Genomic DNA, 18,060 nt, shown 5'->3' on the forward strand with positions numbered 1-18,060 from the left:
TTCTCTCGTTATTTACTTATGTTATTGGTGATCTAGCTCTCTAAACATTGGTCGTCGGATAGACGTGCAGATCATGTCTATATTGGGTCCGCCGGTCCATGACCAATTCTGGACATCTATTCGACGTCCAAACTAGGTCCATTATTTGGACTTGGACGTTATATTGATGTTCAACATTTGACCTTTGAACTGGGTAATTTTTTTGGACCTCATTTGGATGTCTATGAAAGGTGCAGGAAAATGTACATGATTAATATGCAATATGTTTTTATTTACAAGTAGTTGTTATCAACATGATTAATACATATGAATACAGATTACTTATAATTATTTAAGATTTTTTCCAAAAAATCAATTTGATTGTCTCATAATTTAACCTGTATTTTTGCTGTGTAAAGGTTTATTTTGATAAAAGGGAATGAAAAACGTCACCTGTATTGTCTCTTGTTCAAGTTGTTGTCTGTCTGTCGTTTTCTCCATGGTTACTGTTGCCCAACGGCTCTATTTAGTATTCAGACGGCGAGTCGGCGACCGAGTGCAATAACTTGGCTCCTTCAACAGCAAGTTTAGTAAAATATTTTTAATAACAAAATACCACAAGTTACAAAAGATAAAACTGTTATGGACAAAAAAAGCTTGTTGTGATTTGACTAACGTAAGTAGGCTATATAAAATGTCGAATTATTTTAAACAACTCCGAGAAAAATTAATCCTAGGTAACGTTACCCACGTGTTTTTGAATCATTCCAGTGAATTGAAATGGTGAAGATGAACTCGGCGGTGGATTGTCTAAAAAGTCCTGGAAGAGTTAATGAAGAAGACAGCTCTCAAATGTGGAAGGAGAGCGTGGATAAAGTAAGGGAATGGCTTGAGTTTGCTTTACCTTAAATCACTTGATTGTCACGTGACCTACAGTAATATTTCTAAGCTATCATATTTCCCTATTTATTCATAAGTACATTAATGCATGAAAAAATCACTGGCCACACTTTTCATTCCCACTTTCTCCTTAGTTGGAACTACTCCATCGTCTTGCATTTGCTCCTCTCCATTAACCCTCTGTTTCTTCGTAAATGGGATACTTAGCTTTCAGTATATAGCTAATAATATGACAAAATGGTTTGAATTTGAATTTTTTAAATTTGAATTATTTGCAAGTGTAATCTAAAAAAAAAAAAGAATTTTAGGTAGGCTAGTAGTTTAAATAGTTCTGAATTCGATTTTTTTTTTTTCAAACGAATATTGAACATTAAGAAATTTAACAAATGTTTTTATGGCTGAATTTTACAGACATGCATTTTCATACAGCTAGTTTTTTTTAGTTCTGAATTCTTATACTGCAAATATTCAGTTAAAAAAATACAGATTCAAGTTTTCAAGATGAAGAAATTAGGAACTTCAAATTCATTTTTTTTTTTTTTTTAAATTCAATCTCAAAAATTCAAACTCAAAAATTCAGATCTTACAGAAAGTAGCTCCCAGGTCATCCAAAGGGAATAGTAGATGATCTCAGAAAAGTCGAACAGAGCATTTTGGCCAATTAGGGACTGCAGAAGTTTTCCAGCGTGAAGCCGCGAACATGGTGGTGGTTCAAGAGGTTGCCACTCTCTGACCGTGATCATGAATCGCCCAGAGTGATTCTGAAACATGAATGATTTTGTGTTTATGGGTGGGAGACATGACATGCAATTATACCCATCCATGATGTCATAACCTAATAAAAATGGGTATTTGTTAAAAATATATATCTTCATGTTGTTCCTCTGACAATATTATTCCAGCATACCATCTGTAGTTGGTGTATAAAGACCTCTACTTCAAATTTTTATCTAAACATCAAAATTGTCATGTAGTGTGACTGTCCGGGATAAGTGTGACCTTACAAATATGACAATATATATCAGCAAAATTGATAGATTTAAAGTTTAAGTAACAGAATTGGGCTATTTGAATAAACACAGAAAATGTTGATGTCTGTGTATGATTTTAAAGCAAGTTCTGGCCAAATACCCTTTTCCGTAAAATGGGTTTAATATGGTGTGACACGAACGGGCAATAATTAGGACATCATTATGATGAATTGGTCCATACTCAACCAGGATGTTGCAAGGTGCATTCCATTCGACCATAAGTGGACTTCACAGGGTATTTAGCCATCTTAAGTGAGATTCCAGTCCGCAGGGAACAAACATGTTCAAGTGCATGAACAATTGTGGAAGGAAGCTCAGTGAAGCTATTTTTTTTTTAACATATCAGAATCATCTCCTTGATTGTTTTGTGTGTTCACATAAATAAGACAACAAAAGTCACCAAGTTTCACCCCCCCTCCGATGAAGCAAAATAAAAAACAATTCTGTCATTTTTGAAGACCAGAGGGTTAACCATTCTTTATCCTGCCTCTGTTCAGATGAATCATGGGAATGTTCTCACCCACGGCCTTCGTCATGTCCTCCACCTTTCCTGTAAAGACCCCATTTGTCACATGACCTGTGGTCAGGGTGCCGGAGGCTTCACTAGTCTCCACAGTAGTGGTAATGTGCAGTTCTATTATCCCGATGGCCAGCTTAGAGATCCATCTTTATGCCGATCCCACACCATCCACTATGCTGGACTCACCTCCACACATCTGGCAGGCAGACTGGTTGGCTGGGGACCTGGGACCATTCTCACTGTACTAGATGCAGAACTGAATCCTCTGGTTCATGCTGTGGAACCCATGGATGTGAGAGTGTGCAAGGTGTGGCTTTAAAGATCACGGTTGATACAATTAAACCTGGAATAACTTTTCTTAATGGAATAAAATGTTGATGTTGTAGACAAGTGGTTCTCAACCAGGAAGACGGGGCCCACTAGGGGGCTTCAATATGATTTAATAAAATTAAAGTATTTATTATAAATGATTTATCTATGCACATAATTTTTTAAAAAACTCATTTGTCCTCCTAATTTTTAATAAAAAACACCCAATCAATTCCAGATGACATAAATAAATAAAGTCCCACTCTAATTGTTTTCTTCTTAGAAGTAATATCAGAATAAGGATCACAACTTCCGCAATAATACAACTTTCATGATGACTTTAAATTATGAAAAACAAGCTTTAAAATAACTAAAAAAAAAACTTTTAACATTTGATTTTTTTATTCCAAAAAAAAAAAGAAATTCATCCCCAATCTTCAGAAATTCTACAATTTGATTATTTTATAATTATTTAATTTAAAATATTATTTAAATTGTAAATTAAAAAGGCTCCCCCCTGGGGTGGTTGAAAGTTGTTGTTGACAATGGGGGGCAATTGGAAAAAGTCAAAAAAGATTGAGAACCACTGGTGTAGACATCAGGACCTTGTTTTAGAATGTGGAACTTGTACTGAATGTGAATTAATGAGACATGTGTCTGTTACAGATTTTGGAGCACTCTAATGAGCTTGTCACAGCCGGAATGGGAAATGTATGTGTGTGGTGCCTTACACACTTGATATGTCGCAAACGGGTGGTGGAGGGTTTGGGGAGACACATTGTTTTCACACATCTAGCACTGGTGCCTAGCAGGACTCAGCAGGACCGCAGAGCACTGGCAGCATATGGACGAGCTGTAGTTGTGCTGGACCTTACAAAGGGATGCATTATGGAGCACAAGAAGAACCTCCATTTAAGGTTTGTTTTGAATATTTTGTAATAATTCAGTCATTCACAGCTATTAGAGGGACATTTCACCAACCTGTATGAATTTATTTCTTCTGCTAAGCACAAAAGATGATATTATGAATGTTGAATGTAATTAATTTAACCAAACAGTTGACGGTAGTCATTGACTTCCATGGTACGAAAATAACGAAATATGGAAGTCGATAGCTACCGTCAACTGTGCTTACCAACATTCTTTATCTTCCTTTGTGTTCAATAGAAGAAAGAAACTCATACATGTTTGGAACAACTTGAGGGTGAGTAAAGGATGACAGAATTTTAATTTTTGGGTGAACTATCCCTTTAAAATCTGATTGATTTCAATTCACGCTATGGAATATATAAAATCCCCTCCTTTTTAAAATATAAAAAGGAAAAACTTTTCTCTCACCTTTTCTGTGGAAACATTAATAATCCCACTAGTAACGTCTTAAATAAAATAAAAATAAAACATTAAAGTCATTTTGTTTGAAGGGTTAGTTTGAAGAGTTGTTGCTGTATTGCAAACAATAATGACCAGAGTTTGATTGATTTACTTGTTCTGGCCATGTTTTTACTAGCTTTGTCCCACCAGACTCTCATACATTTAATTTGTACAGAGAGTCTGGCCTCGCTTCATTGACAAGCGTTAACTTCCTTGTTGGCGGGTACTCTGTTAAGCCACTCCCTTTGTTCGCTGATTGGACTGGTAAAAAACTGACCCAGGAGAACTAAAGAATACACCACACAGCCAGACATAGTACTGAGGGAAAATGTAAATTGAGCGGAAGTATGTAGGAGGGCAGAGCTAGGTTATGTTTTTGCAACTCATTTGTACAGAAATAAAATGCGCATGTATTGCAGTTTGTTTTCATTGGACTGTCCAATGAGTAAAATACTGTACATGCATTCACTTAGCTGGGAAACATTTGTGATAAAATGGGTTAAATGAAACTGATGTCTATGTAAAAACGTAACTCTAGTCCTATTAAATCATTCTCCTTTTTTTCAGGGAAATCACAGGGATGGTCTACTGTCCCCTCAGGGAAATTGTAGTTACTGCATCAGATATGACAATCCGAGTGTGGGGACTAGACTGGGAGCTTCAGATGGTTTTTGTTGGACATACAGGTCAGAAAAATCAGTAAACATCCCTGTTAAGAAAGAAATATGAGTGATATTTGGAATTGCATTGTTGAAATTGCATTTAATGTCAACCCAGCTAAGAGAAAACATTCTCTGAACATGTTCAGAATGTTCTGGCAAAGTTATGAACAAACATTTTTCCATTAACGTTAAAAGAATGTTCATTCTTATTTATCTGATCTGTTGAGCATCATTTTAGACCTTTGTCAGTTCACTGACCATTTTGGATGAAGTCTTATTGAGAATATACTGTACTTCCTTCATGAGTAGGTGCTTTGTGTCATTTCTCCAGCTCTAGTCACTTCCCTAGTTCTGTGTCCTGTCTCTGGCCTGTTGTTTTCATCTTCTCTTGATGGCACTTTGAGATGCTGGAGGCCTGAAGTTGGAGACCAGGTCCAGACTGTATCAATTCCTAATGGGTCCTCACCTCCTCTTCTCATGGGAGGCCCAGACAGTGCTGGCACCTTCTTCTCATACTCCACCAACAGTGTGGACTTCTGGACCTTCAACTGCCTCTACAATCTACACTGCAGACTGGATCGATTCCTGGGGGGTCCTATCCGCCAAATCTTGACCCCACCTAGCCCCCCTTCCATCCAAGCATGTGTAGTTTGTATCCATGGAAACAGTGATGTCACAGTTGTTGCGGCAGAGACCGGTGCAGTGCTCACTAGGTTCCAAGCCAATGGAAGAGTAAGGTGTGCTGATTACTGTGTGCCTAAGGAGCGCCTATTGGTCCTGACTGAGGATGGGGTGGTATCTATTGCTAGTACTTTGACCAGTCCAGTAACAATACTGGATGAGTGGCATGGGATAGAGCATTGGGATTGGTCAGGTGGGCAGGTGGAGGCAATCATAGGCACGGTGTGCTGCATGGTGTTATACAGTGACGTTACAGATGCACAAAGTGGACAGGAGGAATGGAGATCCTTACAGAGGCAGAGAGTACAGAAGCCACAAAAGAATAAACTTCTACATGATGCAAAAAACAGGTTCGTATTTAGTGTATGTTTGTGTGCTGCATGTATTTGTTGTTTCAGGCTGATATCAGCAATAAGTTGAATATGGGTAAAGTGGGACTGTTAAGCTTGATCCCTTGTACTATATACTAATGAACTTCCATAAATGGTTTTAAAAAATCATCAATAAATTAAATTGATGATCTCACATTTAGGGGTGTAGCAGAAAGCCTGCTACACCCCTACTACATCATACGTAAATGGGGTGTACCAATTACTTATGATGTTACGGCAAATGATGTTGAAATGGGGTTTTGCTTAGAAAAAACTTTGAATTTTTTCAAAATGAGCCAATGGCAAAGGCATGCCATGGGTCTGCAGATTTTGCATAGCGTGACTCTGCCCCACCTTGTGGGTATTTAAGGAAGTATGCTGGCAAAATGCAGATATGTTACTTGCTGAGGTGCCGAGACTGAACTCAGGCTGCTCCAGCGGTACAGTGAAGTGGCAGAGAGACATAACGTTTCTTTCGTAGTCACTTCGAGTTAGTTACTGCCTCGTTAATTTTTGTTATTATGATGATTTTCATTATTTTTTACGTTATTTTTGTTGTTATGATGCATTTAATAGTTAATGGATAAACATACCTTTATAAAAGTTCACAATGCTGCTGCGGATGCAATATAATGTTGACAATGCCCCTTTATCTAAACCTCTCTACATAACCGCCGGACTCATGCGTCCTCAATGTCTGTAGTTTTTTTTTAACACTTTTCACTTGTGTTTGTTGGTCTAATCGTAACCTCGTCCAACGATATTAGCCGTCAGAGTGTGCATCGATCTGCACTTAGGATTCTGAACGAAAATAGTAGTCCATCTCTTTTGAACACTCATTTAAACATACTACGATTTAGGACGTACTGATCCTATTTTTGAAAACTATTTAGGAGGGATAGTATGCGAATTGGGACGCAGCATGTCTCTTACTTAGGTTTTTTATGTTTGTGTCTCATAGGTTTCTTGTTATACTGGGCCATTGTGGTGGATGTGTCTCTGTGCTCAACATGCTATCAGGCAAAGTCCAGTTCAGGACTTCTGCTCACAACAACCAAAACATCATCAGCATGCAGGCACACCCCAACAGTGGCTACCTGCTGACTGCAGGTGCACACATACTTCACACACTCTACTACATTACTAATTTATTATCTACTACTTATTAATTTATTATCTACTACTGATCTAACCACTGACTGATACAACACACTTGAGAATGATCACAACACCGGTCATTATCCAATCACAGCCCACCCTCATGAACATCAGATCATACTCTAAATTGAGAATTAACAAAGTCCTTTCAGGCAAGTCATGCCACTCGGCCGCCATCTTGGCAATGTCTCCGGGCAGCTATTTCGGACTTAACAAGACCAGGCTCTATCTAAATGAATGGGCAGAGAGTCAGAACTGCACTGGTCACCGGGACATAAAAACTGCATGTATAGAAACAGCAGTAAAATATAATAAAAATCGCTGAAAAAGTTTGATGACTTTGCCCTAAAATAAGGTTTAAAACACCATTTTCCCACAGGTTATACTTTTACTGTGCATGTGCAAGGGTTCTCTCGCTCTTGACCGGTCAGTTGGACCGGTCAGTTTTTCCACACGGCGGGGGTTTTATATGTTTCCCATTTGTAAAGTCGAGGGACCAACTCGATAAGGGAACCTTTCAGGTTACTTGCGTAACCATAGTTCCCTGAGAGGAGGGAATGAGACATAAACTTCTTTGTGAAAATCCTTCACTATCATTGCTCTCGTTCAGTCGAAAGATTTTTGGAGGTTTTTGGTGCCCTGCATCACCTATATTGAGGATTGTCAGCCAATCAGGTGAGGGCGAGTATGTCATTGGCTATTTGCAAGCAAAAGAGTTCAAATCAGGCATCAGCATTTTGAGGAAAATAGATTTTCCATACGTAATGTCTCGTTCCCTCCTCTAAGGGAACTACGCTTACACGAGTAACCAGAGACGTTTGATTTGAAAGCCGTGGTCGCTCCCGGATCAATCTGGACTTGTGCTTACAGCAAATCCCTTTCACTGTCCAGGTTTTGATTTCGGCAAATCAGATTTGGTGAATCCAAACAACGTGATTATTGTTCATGACATGAGTCCAACATCCAGCCACGCAAGAAAACATGAAATCATTTCCTTTTCTGAAGTTGGCAACCCTAACTACATCACCACACTAATTGTTAGCATTCACTGATTGACTGATGATAATCTTGATGGCTTAATATTGTAGGCGAAGATAAAGCTCTGCTGGTCTGGCGTGTGTTCCCATGTGCTCAGCAGTGTTTGAGTCTCCATTTCAGCATGTTGTGTGATCTGCCTCCTATTTCGATGGCACTGATGGGAACTCAACTCACCCTCGCTTTACAAGATCCAGAGAATGACTCCTATAGCCTGGTGCAGTACAGTTTAAAGAGCCAAAGCCGATCTGACCAGCAACCAAATGAAGAGCATCACAACAAAATCACAGGTTAGAGACTGCAAAAACTTTTTTTTACCGTACTTCAAGTGAATTAGATCAACCCTCAGATCACATTTAGACCATGTAGTGACCAGTAGTGATTCTCTACCTTTTCGATCAAAAGGCCTCCCAGTAGACAACTTTTGAGAAAACGTTGACTTAGCCTGAAAATTTGAACAAGCACAACTTACAGGTCCTACCCCCTTGCTGTCTGCTGCGCTACAGCCCTCCCTCCACTGCTCCTCCCCAACAGCGGAGCCTGCCGTGAATGCGCAGGCTAGTAAGCAGGGACACCCATAACGACGGATAAGCAGTTATGGCGCATTCACTAGTAGGGACGAAACATCAACAATATGTTTTACATTGACTAAGGCTTGCCCATACTTTAACTACAAAGTTGCTTCTCAAATCATTACATATTTTGCAATACATGTAATTTAAATTCATAATATTGCACTTAAACGCACTTGCATTTAAAGTTATAAATAGCTAGTAAGATAACATAACGATAATGTAATTTATGTAGCCTATTATAATTCAAGTAATTATTCTAGCGATATGTAGGTCTAGATTAGGTTTACTAGTACATTTTGGGTTCAGATGTTTTGGGAAAAAGGAGGTGGGAACCTGCGAACATTCAACAAGTTTAATTATGAATGAACAAATACGAAATTAAAGTGGAAGCCTCCGTGAGAGATGCTCCGCTGCTTTCATGTCCCTGTCCCTCGGCCTCAATATATTATATCGCCACAATATTATTTCAGCAACATGACAAGCCAGTGAATTAACAGGTTTCCATTGTTGCTTATTACAGTGCGAGACATTTTATCTACATGTAACGTGGCTAGAGTTTTGACACCGAGTCAATGGACTTTCTTGGACTTTCAATGGACCTACTTTCTTTTTCGCTTGTTTATCGTCATTTTTTTTTTCCTTTTACCTGTCTTTGCTTTATGAGTAGGTGCCACTCGAGAAATTGTTAGTTTAGGTTGTTTCTCTGTCATTAGCACAGCTGCAGCACACCGGCAATCTTCAGTTTGGTTTGAATAACGTCGCGCTGTGCAAGAGCGCTCTCTTGTGATCAGCGCGTACATGAGCGTGATTGACACTGCTAAGACACTCCTCCTGGCTCTGATTAGTTGTTTCTGACCGGGAGCGGTGTATTTATGCAAATGGCAATAGGACCACTGGGAGGAGCCAGAGGAGCTTGATTTTTTCACATATAGTATACAGTCTGATTATGTGTCTCCAGGGCTGTGTGCATGTTATCAGCTCAGCGTGTTTGCTTCAAGCAGTCAGGATGGGACTGTACGAATCTGGGATATGGAAAATCGCCTTCTAAGGTCAGGACAGATGCTACGTTTTGTTGTTAGTTGTATGTGTTATGTAAGAATTCAAACTTTGATTTGACCTTGACTTTTGTGGTGTGTATTTCAGAATTCTTGACCTGAGCGCAAATCCAGAGTGTTTGGCGTACTGTGAGGGTGGAGACCTGCTATTAGGCATCACAGGAGACCTCTACAGAATCCGACTCACACAGCTACTTCCTCCTGACTGCAGGACACAAGTACAGCTTAAGCTGTCAAACAGCATAATTTTTTGTTAAAACATTCTTGAAGGATTGCCAGACTCTTGGGTCAAACATGTATTTTAGTCTGGGACAAGATTAAAGGGTTAGTTCACCCAGAAATGAGTGGCTTAACCTTAAGTTTATCAAGCAACTAGAATACTTTTGGTGTGGAAAAACAAACAAAAATAACGACTTTATTCAACTATTAATTTTCTTCCGTGTGGGCCTCAGATGTGAGTTTACGAGAGCGCCACGATGTATGCGTGAGAACTGAGAGGATGATGCAGATGGGTCTCGATGTAGCTTTTAAAATGGTTCTAAAGTGTGTATTTCCTGGATGCCTGAAACCAATGAGAAAACGTAAAAGTGCCTTACCAATGCCACAAAATGAATGGCTTACCTTTCACACTTTCCTATCGAATGATCATGAGTTTGACGTTATCTTCTCAGTTCTCGCTCATGCGTCGTGGCGCTCTTGTGAACTCATGTCAGAAGCCCACATGGAATAAAATTAATAGCTGAATAAAGTTATTTTAGTTATTTTTTTGCGCACAAAAAGTATTCTCGTCGCTTGAGCCACTGCAGTCACTTGGACTATTTTAACAATGTCTTTAGTTGAGGTCTTAAGTTTTCTGCAGAAGCAATTAACTAGCAGCCTGTGAAGGAGTGAGACAGCTCTCACATTTCATCAAATATATCTTAATTTGTGTTTCCGAAGATGAACAAAAGTCTTACGGGGTTGGAAAAACACGAGGGTGAGGAATTACTGACAGAATTTTTGGGTGAATTAACCCTTTAAGCCAGACACTGATGTTAAAAACTGTACAAAATAATGGTTGAGTGAAAAGATTGAGTAAGGTGTAATCTAGAACAGAGGAGGCATAGTCTGTTCAAACAAAATTAACCATTCATTTTGAATGTATTCACTTTATCACCCACTGAGAAATGTGATCCAGACTCTCAATTACCAAAATCCTGGATGCCAATCATGAACCACAACATCAGGTAACTTTCTACTCAAATAAAAACCCATGCATAAATACTGTACATATCAGTAAGCTCACTCTTTGCTTTTAACGCCTATCTCTAGGACAGAGAGTTGCCATGTTGCTAAAAAGAATGGTTCTGAAAGGCTCGACAGGATAAAACATTCAGTAAGTACCAAATATATGTAAGAATATGTTGTGTCAGAGCTCATCCATATGTTTGCCTTAAAGGACTTTGGGGCTCTCGTGGCAAGACATAAAGATCTGGAATCCCTACTAAAAGGAGAGGTTGAGTGCAGAAGGAGAAAAGCAGCCACCATGCAAACCAAACAAGAGGCTTTCAATAATTACCTGCGTCTAATTTACAGGCAACCCCTCCAAATAAGAGTATGTTCATAAATTTACCTTTACTGTCTTTTCAGTCAATATTTTCCCACAAAAAATATTCAAAAACCACTTCCATAGAAAAAGGAAATAAATGTTCTAAATGATTTTTTATTAACCTTAAGTATGTTTTTATTAGGTTTTGAACAACTTAAAATTCTGGTTTTGTGTGAATGCACATTGAATAACAGTGCAATAATAGTTTTTTATTGTTGTTTTTTGCTTGCCATGAGCAGATTGAACTTGATGAAGTGCAACTCTTGTGTACTGAAGAGGAGGAAAAGAAGGGGAGGGGAAATGCCGACATACATCTTACACCCATCACAGAGACTCCATCTACAAAGAAGAGCCCTCTTCCACCCAGATCAACAGCAGAGAAACTCAGAGAAAAAATATACACTGTTAGGATGTTTTTGTCTTTTTTTTATTATTATTATTATTCATTCTAGTCACATGCGTCCTTGTGTAAAATAACAAAACTCATATAGTGATTGTGTGTTGAGTTGACTTGAGGTGACAAATGATCCCAGACAGCAAACTGACATTGAATCAACGTGGAAACGACGTCTCTCATGACATTGAAACAACGTTGATTTGCTCATCGAATTAACGTTGAACCAACGTCAGACGCGGCATTCTTCAAAGCTAAATGAAATCGAAAATTGGTTTGCTTTCATAACGTTGAAACAATGCGTTGATTTCAAGTTGATTTTCCGTTAGTTTTGAAAGAATGACGCGTCTGACGTTGGTTCAACGACTTCGATGAGCAAAACAATGTCAGATCAACGTTGTTTCGATGTCATATTTCCACGTTGATTCAATGTCAGTTTGCTATCTGGGATGTCACATAACCACTTAATCGTTTGCTATTTTTTGAAAATTTACTCTCACATACTCACTCTTCACAGCCACCAAAGCCCCTTCCACCAATACAGTGTCCTACACTCCCTCCGACTCCACCCTCTGAGTCTGCACCACCTTCACTCAGCCCTGTACCACCCTTGCCCATCACAGAGACTTCATCTACACAGAAGAGTCCTCTTTCACCCACAACAGCAACAGAGAAACTCATATACCCAGTTAGGATGTTTTTGTGTGTTTTTTTATATTCATTCTAGTCACATGCATTCTTGAGTAAAATAACAAAACTTGTATAGTGATTGACTGTGTGTAGTGTTTACTGCTGCTGACTGCTTTGCATAAAAATGCGGTTACATCCGCAAAGAGACATTGTCCATTGTCATTAGCATTGCTATTGAAGCAAAACTCGCACAGAAAACTTTGTATAGAGAAAAACTTGCATAGAAGTAACTTTCAAACCAAGCAGCTTTCTGCGACCAGCTTAAATATGAATGAAATTTAAAAACATTTTTCGCCCTCATTTGAAACTTCCATTTGTGATTCCAATTTAAATCAAAATTTAAAGCTGTAGTATACGATGTTGAAAATCGGTCGAGAGAGCCTGAAACGGGAGGGAAGTTTTGAAAAACTCATCCCGCCTCTCCACACACCCCCCTCCCCTCTGCTACCTGATCCCTCCCACAGGGAAACGAATTGAACAACGTCACTCAATCAAGTTGTCATCATCGGAATGACACGTTTGAGATCACGCCAACGCAAGATTAGCAACACATTAAATGTTCTACACTACCCACCACCATAAGTCTGATATCAATAGTATTGCTAAGGTTTTGAGTAATTGTTATAGCAGCATACAGCGCATCTTTTTGAAATTCCGATCGGCTCGAACAGAAACCCGCTAGGCATACTGCAATATATTCAAGCACTTCAAGAAATATATTTACTTTGAACCGTGATACAGGTGATGCTAAACAGCTAACATTCCAATGCCGACCGGCAGCATTAGCAAGTTTTCAGACTGATTAAAAGCTATTTATGTAACACGTCACACCATATAAGAGTACAAATAAATGTTTACCTGCTCAACAAAAAGTCAGCCGTGTCAGCGTCGGTCTTCAGTCCCAGATCTCGCTGAAGTTTCCTCCATCGGTCAATGGTGAACCCTATATTTATCCTACTCAACTTTCGGCGTTCTTCACATTTTCTTTTCGTCTCTGCATTTTCCTCAAACGACTTTCTCTTCCGTCCTAACTTTCTTGTAGGGGCAAGCAGGGGACGCTTGCTGATGTATTTTTCGTTGTTATCCATTGCTGTCTAGCTAGCTACCATGTGCGGTCACCTGCTAACGTGCGCGATTCTCATGACGCAGAAGGGGGGCGTGGTTGGGCGCGGTCGGGGTGGAGACGCGAGCTCCAGGCGGAGTTTCAAGTGTAGCTGGTGACTGGATGAGAGCAGTTGACCAATGTAGCTTTGCGCTCGCAAAGCTTCCATTGGTCAACTTTTATGTGGCTTTACAGCCAATAGAGTGAATGGATTTTTTTCGTTCTTTTTTCTATTTATATTGTTAGGATTATAAACAGCATCTAAACGAGGATATTAATAATGAACAATCTTTGAAATCGTATACCCTAGCTTTAAGAAAGGTAAGGGATGATGTCATATAACCACTTAATTGTTTGCTCTTTTTAATTGAATTTGCTCACTCTTCACAGCCACCAAAGACCATTCCACCAATTAAGTGTCCTCTGACTCCACCCTCCAAGTCTGCACCACCTTCACCGCCCCTTGCCCCACCCACTCCACCTAAACAACCCACATCCTTGCCTCCTCCGCCCTCATCATCTTATCTGCCAGAGTTCCTCCTGCAGTTTGTGGATGAGAAGTGGTTTCAAAAGATGTTCCCTGATTTGAGTGTAAGATATCAAACATACAATTATATCAGTCTCCTTGTTCTAGTTCATTTCTGCATCATTCGACATTCATTTGTGCATTTGTTTGCAGTGTATTTCTTTAGGCCCCAATGAATTCTGCATGCTTCTTTTGGACTTCATGATGTCTTGCAGCATGGCTCAGAAGAATAGCATTGTGAATGCATTACTTATGTTAATTCAGCAGGAGGTGTTGGACAAAATATCTCTCAGCAAAAGACTGCTGGTTTGCCTGGAAAATTGCATTCGCAAAAACATGGTGAATCAAATTGTGATCGTAGATTAAATAGGCTACATACAGATTACTGAAATACATTTTGTTAACAACTTCTAAAGGATCATTTTATTTTTTTAATGTACAAATACAGAATTAATGAATTCTTCATAAACACTACAGATAAGTATTCAGTATGAGTAATATGTGAAATTAATATGTGAATGTGTTTTGCAGTCAAGGGAGGAACAGCATTTTGTCGGTGAGCTACTGAATTTGATGGTGTATCTGAGTCCTGACAGTTTTAACACCATTGTGGAGCTACTCGCCATGTTGGCAGATAAACAAGTTGATCTTAAGTAAGGAATTATGCATGTTTTTAGCACAATACAAAATACAATACAGTTTTATATTCCATTGCATATTTTTTCAATGTTCCATTGCACTTTTTTTCATGGCCCACTTTAATACTTTATGAAATTGCTTGTGAAAGGGATGCAGAACATCCAATTATTGAGCAGGAGTTTCATGTTTGGGTTTTTGGGTGACCTAAAACTTAAGTCACCCAAAGTGGTTTCCACTACTTTCTAAAAAAACAAAAAAAGTGACACCCGATTGCCATTGGAAATCTCCTGTATGAATGTAAAATATGCTAAATGAAAAAAATATATATATATTGGGAATTAACCATTCTTTCATTATATCTCTGGCAGGGCTTTAGTTCTGTGTATTTTACAAAGAATGGGTGTGGAGGAGGCTGAAATGTGGTTATGTCCAGAATTCGAGTCCTGGAACTCTCTGACAAAGCATCAGCCTAACCAGCACTGCATTCTTCGAGATATGGCCAGCAACTGGCTGCTTACCTGGACCAGAAAGTACAAGGTACTGATAAAATATCAAATTGGTAGATATATTTTTGAGGAAAGCAAAAGGTGCATTTCTGTTGTACTTCACAGGTGCACAAAAGGTCTGTGTTCTTGCAGAGTGAAGGAGTACAGAGTATGTGCACTCCTGTGGAGGTGCTCGTTTATTTCTGCTCTGTGCAAAGAAGCAAACAACCCCGACCACTGCCACCTCCACCAGAGGGCAGGAAGGATGCTGTTATTGTACCGTCGGACTTGGATAGGTATGTCATACTGATACAGGGACATCCTCTATCAATTGGTTTTGTCTGATGTATTTTTTTTTAGTCAGCTTATCTACATTTAAAAATGTTAAATGTACCTCAAATTTATCTAAAGAATCTTACAGTTGAATCCAAACCTTTTCTATAGTCTCTTTACAATCAAATTAATTAAATGATGGCCTTTTTTACAAGCTGTAACATAAGTGTCAGGTGTCCCCAGAATGCATTGGTAAAGTTTCAGCTGTAAATGCCCCTTTTTGGGAGGTCGCAAAAACATGTTTTCATGTGTGTAGAGCTGCTGCTCCAGAAGAGGGCCGAGCTTTTACAGCTTGTGCCACCAACAAAAAACAAAACATCTGTAAATATTCATTTTTGATTACCATCTCTATCGCGGTTACGCTTAGGTGACAGATTGGTTCTTGGTCATCATGAAATTTTATTATCTGCATGTATTTTAAAACTTTAAACTTCTGATATGCTGAGCGTACACATCTGAAGCTCACGGATAGAAAGTGGCGGCTGTCACATGTCATGTGGCCACTAAACTAAGTTCTCTTTCACGTCTTATTGAGCTTACTGTGAAATACACACAAAGTTTACATAAACATAGTCATTTATGTCTGTGAATGTAAACAGCTGTAAAAGAAATCATGTGTATATTAGATCTGTGTATTAAAGGCCCACTGACGTTCCTTGGTACGTTCAACTTTGTATGATGTGTTGACGTAATTTCCACTGAAACAGGAGGCTAAGCGGGACATATTGAATGGCTCCTTTTCAAATAGCCAATATCGTTTTTTTGTTTGTTTTTGTTTTTTGTTTTTTTTTTCGGAAAGACTCGGTACAGCCTACCTTTCTTTTATAAATATAATAAATCTAAAAACTTATTGGAGATATGAAGGATGCAATATTACTCTATAGGTACTCAAGATTAATGATTGACTAGATTAGTCAAGATTAATGAGTTTTTCACACACACACACACACACACACACACACACACACACACACACACACACACACACACACACACACACACACACACACACACACACACACACACACACACACACACCTTTAAAATATGATGCAAACGTGAATTTTGCTTAATGTCCCAGTTTAACTGGAAAAAAAGATACTCAATTAAAATACTGAACAACTGAAATACAGAAATGCTCTGTAAAAGAAGTGTTGATTGGATAAAAAAAAAAAAATTGGGTTTATAATAATCAGAGATTTCTTTTTTTTTTTTTTTTAATTAGTCTGAAGCCTATTCAGCGCCTGGGAGAGACATACAGTATGTCTAGGATACGGGAGCCTCAAGGTTAGTATATATTGTAGAGTCGACTTTGAGAATTCATTTGTTGTATATATAATAACTCTATATCCATTATGTTTATGGCAATAAAATATTACTTAGTATAATATAAATAAAATATTAGTTAGTATAACAGTTAGTTTTTAATATTCAGTTCAAGTGGAAACCTTAAAGGGATACTCCACTGTTTTTTTTTTCATATTAAACTGTTATTCCCTTAACTAAGACGAGTTGATACATACCTCTGTCGTCTCAGTGCGTGCACTCAATCGTTTTGGCGCGCAAGACACTTTGATAGCTCTTAACTTAGCCCAGTTCATTCATTAGGATCCAACCAGAGAAGCGACCAAACACCTCCACGTTTTCCCTATTTAAATACAGTTACAGGAGTTGTTTAACTCGACCAAGAATGGTGTCACAAAATAAAACATTAACTCGATTAACGACTCGGCGCAGTAATATCATCACTCGTGAAAACTAAAGTCATCTCCCCCTCTACCTGCCTAGAGTGATGATATTACTGTGCCGAGTCAAAGTGCTCCCAATTACTTGCTGTGGTGTCTTCTCTGGTTGGATCCTAATGAATGAACTGGGCTAAGTTAAGAGCTATCAAAGTTAAGAGCTATCAAAGTGTATCAAAGCTATCAAAGAGCTACTGTAATTTAGTGTACTGTACTGTATCAATGATTTTGTTAAACATCTTCGCTATAAACCAACAGGGCGTCTGCTGCCACCATTGCCATATCGACCTGCATTGATGGGTTTCACCCGGTTCCTCTCTCTACCAATGGCGTATGTCACGTTATCTCCATTCCCCTTTTCTCTGGATTTTCAGAACTTCAAACGCCCCTCACCACAAAGATACTTCTTCCTGGAACGCTCCTATGTAGAGTATTATAGATAGGAGCTGATTATTACAAAACGCATAACATGAAAGCTTTAAAAGAGTACTATACCTGATTCTCTCTATGATGCATTAATGACATGAAATAAATCATTAATAATCAATAATAAATGTATTAGTCAACTTTGTTTCTCCAATGTATAGAAACAATTCCTTTATCATCTTGAAAACGTGCAGTTATTGAATGTTTGAAAAAAAACTACTGGTTTTATTGTGGAAAGATACAGTGTGAATGCTAGCGCTTTGAAAAGCAGTCAGTTAATCGAGACACTGAGAAGTGAGAACAGAGTTCCAGTATCCTAAATAAGATATTGTGACATTCATTGACTACAGGATACATTTTAATGGCTGTAATTATTTTAAAAGCACAAATGGAGGGGCAGGGAGATTAGGGGTATTTTAAATTATTAAAACATTTATAAACTATATTATTTGACAATTTTTTTATTATGATTTTTGTTAAAATCTCTT

At 38.5% G+C, this 18,060-nt stretch overlaps 1 protein-coding gene across 4 annotated transcripts; it reads left to right on the plus strand.

Moving 5' to 3' along the window:
• The first annotated feature begins 90 nt into the window (after positions 1-90).
• Positions 91-18,052, plus strand: wdr97 (WD repeat domain 97). 4 transcript variants are annotated; one of them, XM_089129410.1, is made up of 22 exons: positions 91-655; positions 751-855; positions 2,408-2,737; positions 3,406-3,656; positions 4,678-4,796; positions 5,104-5,803; positions 6,786-6,934; positions 8,071-8,307; positions 9,551-9,641; positions 9,736-9,865; positions 10,812-10,873; positions 10,959-11,022; positions 11,086-11,241; positions 11,475-11,639; positions 12,147-12,317; positions 13,812-14,012; positions 14,101-14,286; positions 14,479-14,600; positions 14,955-15,123; positions 15,198-15,367; positions 16,630-16,691; positions 17,405-18,052. In XM_089129410.1, the coding sequence occupies exons 2-22, from the start codon at positions 760-762 to the stop codon at positions 17,587-17,589; spliced, it is 3,816 nt and encodes a 1,271-aa protein (XP_088985536.1). In that variant the 5' UTR covers positions 91-655; positions 751-759; the 3' UTR covers positions 17,590-18,052. The 4 variants fall into 4 exon arrangements, with proteins under 4 accessions (XP_088985536.1, XP_088985538.1, XP_088985539.1 ...); XM_089129412.1 differs by having other exon boundaries at positions 14,212-14,286; XM_089129413.1 differs by lacking the exon at positions 14,101-14,286.
• Positions 18,053-18,060: the final 8 nt, after the last annotated feature.

This window comes from Pimephales promelas, chromosome 1 (genome assembly GCF_988280905.1).
Source record: "Pimephales promelas chromosome 1, fPimPro1.hap1.1, whole genome shotgun sequence".
Taxonomy (NCBI): domain Eukaryota; kingdom Metazoa; phylum Chordata; class Actinopteri; order Cypriniformes; family Leuciscidae; genus Pimephales; species Pimephales promelas.